Below are 7,250 nucleotides of genomic sequence, written 5' to 3'. Positions count from 1 at the left end.
TTATCAATTATCTCCCTTTCTCCCCCTGACAAAGGAAGATTAAACCTGTGAGAGACATTAACATAATGCTGATGTAAACTCATAATAAATCAAGAGACCACAGCTGGTAAACTAGTGTATATGTGTGTGTGTGTGTGTGTGTGTGTGTGTGTATGTGTGTGTGTGTGTGTGTGTGTGTGTGTGTGTGTGTGTGTGTGTGTGTGTGACAGACAGGAAGAGTGTGGGAGCGTAGAGACGGTGTGATGAATTTTAATGTTTTGCGGCTTGGAACACAAGGGAAGGCAGGATCCTTCGTATTAAAAAAAAGAAAAAAAACTCAGTATTACGATAGTCAAGTCATTACTACTCATGCATGAACATTTTCTTTCATCCCTGTTTCTGTGCATAGAACATGGGAACTGCCATCTACATTGAGGCTTTTTTTTTTAGTGTGTATGTGCAGGTGAGCAGTGGGCAGCCTCGGGCGGTGGGTGGTCAAGTCTAGGTAGGGTTGTATACCACCACTCCACGTTGGCCTCCTCACCCTAAGCTGCTATATATGTTTAAGCTTGGGGCTCCTGGATCACCTCAGAACCTGTGGTCTTTGACGTTAGTCATTTCGTTGTAAATATCCCATAACGAAATCCATGAAACGAATCACAATGAATCTAGCTTTAATGTGTAGACACGAATTGGATGTTGGACTTAGACCACACGACATACGTTGCTTTGAACCTCACTCTTACAAATGCATGTGGCATACAACTTTATGTTGCACTAAAGTAAAGAAATATGATAACTTGTGTCTCATGAGCAATAATGAGAAAAAGATATACGAGATCTGACCATATCTTTGGATGATAGGCACCATTACCACCAGTTTTCTGAGGATCAGTGGTTGACATAAGAAGCTCAGACATGTGGACAAAGTCTATAATGTGTTAAGATCCAATCGCTCATTCAAAGATCACATACCTTTCTTGGACATGTAACTGTCAAGTATGTCATCTATTGTTCTCCTTTATGTCCATCTATGAGAGCCTGCGAGCACTTTCATAAATGCAGCTTCGCCAAATTGGCCATTAGTATAATGTGATTCGTCCTTTCTGGTATATTCTGCATTATCAATTCATATTCATGGCAGATGTAAAGGTAGACTGGTCCATTTCAGGCACGATTATCCACTTGCTGTTCCTTGTAAGCTTACGAATTAGAAACATAAGAATGAAACATCGAAAGGGAAGGGTGAAGTGCAAGAAGCAAGAACTAAGATACGAGAAATCAAAGACGAATATAGAAATGAGAGTGTGACTTAAAGAAACCAGATGATGTAACATGGAAGACATAGAGTAGAGAGGGAAAAACAGAAAGTGCAGTGATGAAATCCACGTGTTCAGTACAGGAAAAAATAGGAGACCGTATAGAAAGAAAAGGAAGTAACATAGAGAAAGAAATAATGTAACATATAGATAAACACGTGGAAACAAAAGGGTGCAACACAGAAGGCAAAATATGCAACATGTAGCAAATATAAAGAAAATCTGTCGGTGTTCGTGATATCATTACTTATCATAAATCTAAAGTGAACTGCGAGTGACACACATATATATACTGAAAAATATGCAACTGAAAAGTTATGATCAAACACACTCCTGCAGACATGTTTCAGAATCAGTCTGAAAATAATAACGTGTCTAAAGAATCATGAAAATATATTATCTAGGTAATCTTTCCACGCTCATGTACTTTTAGTTAGCATTTTCGTGGAGTAGAATAGACCGGCTTTCATAGCAAAAAGGAGGAGAAAAAAACATCTTTTAATATCTCCTCCAGTTCCTTGGGTTGAAATATCAACGTATTCTATTTTCTGATTGGGAAGACGAGATATATAGTGTGTAGACTGTGTGTCAGTCAAGAGAGTATAAAGCCCGATATACTTTTCGTAAGCTGGGCTCAGCTCTGACCTACATTCAACGCTGGGGCAACATTTCGCCAGAGCAGCCAGCCATGAGGTAGCGAGTTGTGACTCTGTGAAATTTGCTTGCAGGAAATACCGCTGACACACGTCATATGACGGAACATCAGGTAACATGCAGTAAGTCACTCTGTCACGTTATTTTGTTTACGAGTATTTGTAAGTCACGCCACCGAGCGAGAAACCCTGGTAGGCATCCGTAATGATGCAGTATTTCTCATAGGAGGAGGAGAAGGAGAAGGAGGAGGAGGAGGAGGAGGAGGAGGAGGAAGAGGAGGAGGAGAAGGAGGAGGAGGAGGCCTTGTTTATTTCCGTCACTATCATCATTACAGTGAGGGATAAGCAGCTCTCTGGGGTTCCATCACCATCAGAAGGACGTTCGCAAGTGTCGTTAAAACCTTCAGCGTTCTAGGGGAGAGAGAGAGAGAGAGAGAGAGAGAGAGAGAGAGAGAGAGAGAGAGAGAGAGAGAGAGAGAGAGAGAGAGAGAGAGAGAGAGACAGAGAGAGAGGTGTTGCTAGCAAACGTCACTTTCATAAAGCTCTTGATTCATTCCAACTCGAGCTTCACCTTGACCTGCCTGAGTGATCGGCTCTGTCATGCATCCTTGCAACTCCCTTGATCCTAATTATGACAGGAGTTGGGGGTGTTTATGGTCCTGTGGTTGCAAGTAACTTTCCAGATAAATATATATATATATATATATATATATATATATATATATATATATATATATATATATATATATATATATATATATATTTTTTTTTTTTCTTTTCATACTATTTGCCATTTCCCGCGTTAGCGAGGTAGCGTTAAGAACAGAGAACTGGGCCTTAGAGGGAATATATATATATATAAAGATAATATAGTGATAATAGTACCACCATTGTGTGATTCTGTGACTCGATTTTTAATGGCTAATTAATTATCAAGAGAATATATTTTACGTACATGTATAGATCACGCCTCACCAAACACTCAGACATCAGTAGTCAACACTACCAAAAGTTTACAAACGTTCTCTACAGTTTAAAAAGTTTACAAAAGTTTGCAAAAGTAAACGAAAGTTTACAAACGTTCTCTACAGTTTGAGAAGTTTACAAAAGTTTACATAAGTTTACGAAAGTTTACAAACGTTCTCTACAGTTTGAAAAGTTTAGAACTTGTCATTCATGAGATACGAATGTTTTAGATTGTGAAAACAGTCAGTTGAGATATATTCAGCTCAGTCACTTTATGATTCAATGAAACACTCATTACTTTTTTCACATGAGAAATATTTTACTAGATTTTTTGAGGTAGGTATATAAGTAATCATGTAGAAATATCAAATAAACGTAAGCACAAGGTTGACTTACAAACGTGTTCACAGGAAAAGTGTTTAAGAAAACTGTTTCAGAGGAGGATTCTGTGACCCAGACAGCAGTTAGTGACAAGATGTAAGAATTTATGAGGAGATTTCTTTATCGCCCGTTCGTCTGTTTAGAATATATTAAGAATATTTTTGAAAGGATTTTGATATTGATCTATTCTTCATTGTGGCAACCATTACTTTATGTATATATATATAAATATATATATATATATGTGTGTGTGTGTGTGTGTGTGTGTGTGTGTGTGTGTGTGTGTCTGTGTGACATGCAGACAGAAATACAGACAGACAAAGAGAGAAACAGAAGAGACTTAAATTCTTCAGAAGATATCAGTTCACTCTCGCTGAAGAGATATCCAAAGCATGAAATTTTGGTCCATGATTTCTCTCTTCACACTTTGCTTCAAGCCAATAAATAATGAATAATACAATTGATGATCATGTGGTGCAGCGGCGAGTCGAGGAAATAAACAAAGTGGAAAGTTTCCTGTGGAAGTCGTCTGACACATTTGCATTTTAATATGATATCATCTAAGTCATCTTTTGTGTTTTGTTTCAGTGGTAAAGGATAAAATAATTAACCTAGTTATACCCCACTGCAGTTTTCTACCACCATGTGTTCCTATTTTGGAAGGGAAATATACGTAGGAGTAGGAATATACTGCTTTTGATCATTTCATCTTTTTTACTTTTACTTTCCAATAATTAGCACTCTAAACCTGTCGCTTGACCTGACTCTCACGGGGCCAGGTTAAAGGTCAGTGGTGTGGAGAATGTAGTCATGATGCGTTTGTTGAGGTTGAAGATGTTAATCATGCATACGTCAAGGGTGTAAAAATATGACCACAGATTGAACTACGCATTTACCTTAAATAGCACATACGGCTTTAGCGTATTGCCTTGCGTTTCGGTGTCCCGAGATACGCACATGAGAATCATTAGGTTAACATTATCAGTGAAGGTAGATATCGGTACACAGTCTACCCAGCTGTTCATCCTCCTCTCAGGCATGGTCGATGAACTGGTTAACTAGCTTAGGCTAGTTAACCAATTCATTGAGATGGACGTGGGTAGGGTAAGCCTGTGCCTCCTCCACAAACGTAAGAAAAATATTATTGATAAATATATCAATAAAAAGACAAAAATGGAAGTCAAAGACGGAGTGAGTATTACACTTTTATTGTACGTTTACATGACTTAGATGAGCTTTTGGTGAGGCATCTTCTTGAGCCATGTTTAATTCGACAGTCGCTTCGCCAGGTACAGGTAAAGAATATGGACTACTCAGGCGCTTGCTGGTCTATCTTCCATATATGCTGGAGGATCTGCCGAAGCTTCCGCCTCCCGAAGAAGGAGCTGAGTAACCACTGGATATGGAACTACCGAAGGAGGCTCCCGAAGAACTGCTGCCACCAAAGCCACTTCCAAAGCCACCTCCAAGTGATCCACCCCCAACGCCTCCTCCAACAGCAGGGGCAGAATAACTGGTCCCAAGTGAACCACCCCCAGCGCCTCCTCCAAATGAACCACCTCCAAAGCCACCTCCAAATGATCCACCTCCAACGCCACCTCCAACGCCTCCTCCAACAGCAGGAGCAGAGTAGCTGGTTTCAAGTGAATCACCTCCACCGCCTCCTCCAAATGAACCACCTCCAAAGCCACCTCCAAATGATCCACCTCCAACGCCACCTCCAACGCCTCCTCCAACAGCAGGGGCAGAGTAGCTGGTTCCAAGTGAACCACCTCCAACGCCACCTCCAAATGAACCACCTCCAAAGCCACCTCCAAGTGATCCACCTCCAACGCCTCCTCCAACAGCCGGGGCAGAATAACTGGTTCCAAGTGAACCACCCCCAGCGCCTCCTCCAAATGAACCACCTCCAAAGCCACCTCCAAATGATCCACCTCCAACGCCACCTCCAACGCCTCCTCCAACAGCAGGGGCAGAGTAGCTGGTTTCAAGTGAATCACCTCCACCGCCTCCTCCAAATGAACCACCTCCAAAGCCACCTCCAAATGATCCACCTCCAACGCCACCTCCAACGCCTCCTCCAACAGCAGGGGCAGAGTAGCTGGTTCCATGTGAACCACCTCCAACGCCACCTCCAAATGAACCACCTCCAAAGCCACCTCCAAGTGACCCACCTCCAACGCCACCTCCAACAGCAGGGGCAGAGTAGCTGGTTCCAAGTGAACCACCTCCAACGCCACCTCCAAATGAACCACCTCCAAAGCCACCTCCAAGTGACCCACCTCCAACGCCTCCTCCAACAGCAGGGGCAGAGTAGCTGGTTTCAAGTGAATCACCTCCAACGCCTCCTCCAAATGATGCACCTCCAATGCCACCTCCAATGCCACCTACAAATGATCCACCTCCAACGCCTCCTCCAACAGCAGGGGCAGAGTAGCTGGTTCCAAGTGAACCACCTCCAACGCCACCTCCAAATGAACCACCTCCAAAGCCACCTCCAAGTGATCCACCTCCAACGCCTCCTCCAACAGCAGGGGCAGAGTAGCTGGTTCCGAGTGAGCCACCTCCAGCGCCTCCTCCAAATGATCCACCTCCAAAGCCACTTCCAACGCCTCCTCCAAATGATCCACCTCCAACAGCAGGAGCAGAGTAGCTTCCTCCAATTGACCCACCTGCAGTAGATCCGCCTCCAAATCCACCTCTACCGCCGCCTACACTCACAGCGGGAGCTGAGTAGCGGCTCCCAAGTGATATACCTCCACGTCCACCTCCAAGACGTCCTCCACCACCACCACCACCTCTGCTTATGGATGAGCCAGAGTAGCCTCCTCCACCATTAGATCCACCTCCAAAGCCACCACCGCCTCCAAATCTTCCATGGCCTCCTCCTCCTCCTCCTCCTCCTCCTCCTCCTCCTCCTCTTCTGCCATAGCTACCGAAGCTGGAAGCTACGAGGACGGTGAGACTCAGCCCAAGAAGCAGTCCTTTCTGTAGAAGGAACATCATTTAAGTACCAGATCAGACATTGTCATCCACGATTGAGTAAACATGTTTCTAACTCTTCGAGTGGAATTGACAGTTAATGAGCAACATTTGCAATGAACATGAACACAGAAAACGATTTTGCAGAAACAAAACACTTCCTCACTGTGTTTGAAGAAGAGAATAAGTTGAGGATCTTGGACTTACCATGTTGCTTCTTGCTTTACTGGTCGTCTTCTTGCCAATGCACTCTAACAGCCAACCCTTTTATACCTGGCATGGCCTCTCTCGACCTACCATGACTTGTGTTTCTTGAGGATCCTGACCCGATGCCGTCCAGCTTTACAACTCGGTTTGTTTTGACCTTTCATCTCTGGAGAGGAAGCTGCGTCGATAATGTGTATGTGTGAGGAGCAGGTGGTCGAGCATATATCATAGCCAGATGCTAATCTCTTCATATCCAGAATCTTGTCTCGGGAACTCATCTATATTCCAAGAGAATTTCTCTGCTTTACTTGTCTGGATGATTTTTAGATACTCTCGGAGTGTTTTAAGAGCATTTGTTTTGTGTTCATAAGCCAGTCGCTAAAATCTGCACAAAAGCAAACACACTGGAAAACGAATTCTAAGAAACCAGTTATACTGAACGTGCGTAAGGGAAGCCAACGGTTGGTTAGATTTGATAAAATGGTCGTTTTGAAATTATTCATGGTGCCTGCCCTCACACAACCGCCAACAAACTACACTATCGTGATGGTAAGACTTAGGGATTTTCAAGATAGGAAGATCCATCCACTGGCGCTGGTGAGTACAGGTGCTGGAAACCCACTGTTGCTGGTGTTCATGTCGCTGTAGGTTTGTGAGAGTCTTCCTTCTTTGTTTAGCATTGCGATGGAAACTCATCATTTCATCAGGTCTCTCACTTTCTTGATGACATTTCTTGTAACTCCAGAGTGCTGGTGAGTCTTTG

General features: G+C 43.2%; 1 protein-coding gene across 1 annotated transcript; it reads right to left on the bottom strand.

Annotated features, from left to right (window-relative positions):
• Window positions 1–4,496: 4,496 nt before the first annotated feature.
• On the bottom strand, window positions 4,497–6,499 carry LOC139761556 (uncharacterized). The gene is made up of 2 exons (XM_071685826.1): window positions 6,488–6,499; window positions 4,497–6,286 (listed from the first exon to the last, which is right to left on the bottom strand). The coding sequence occupies exons 1-2, from the start codon at window positions 6,488–6,490 to the stop codon at window positions 4,628–4,630; spliced, it is 1,662 nt and encodes a 553-aa protein (XP_071541927.1). The 5' UTR covers window positions 6,491–6,499; the 3' UTR covers window positions 4,497–4,627.
• Between the last annotated feature and the right edge of the window lie 751 nt (window positions 6,500–7,250).

This window comes from Panulirus ornatus, chromosome 40 (genome assembly GCF_036320965.1).
Source record: "Panulirus ornatus isolate Po-2019 chromosome 40, ASM3632096v1, whole genome shotgun sequence".
Lineage (NCBI taxonomy): Eukaryota > Metazoa > Arthropoda > Malacostraca > Decapoda > Palinuridae > Panulirus > Panulirus ornatus.
The sequence above is the reverse complement of the archived record's forward strand: the minus strand, read 5'-3'. Positions and strand labels throughout refer to the sequence as shown.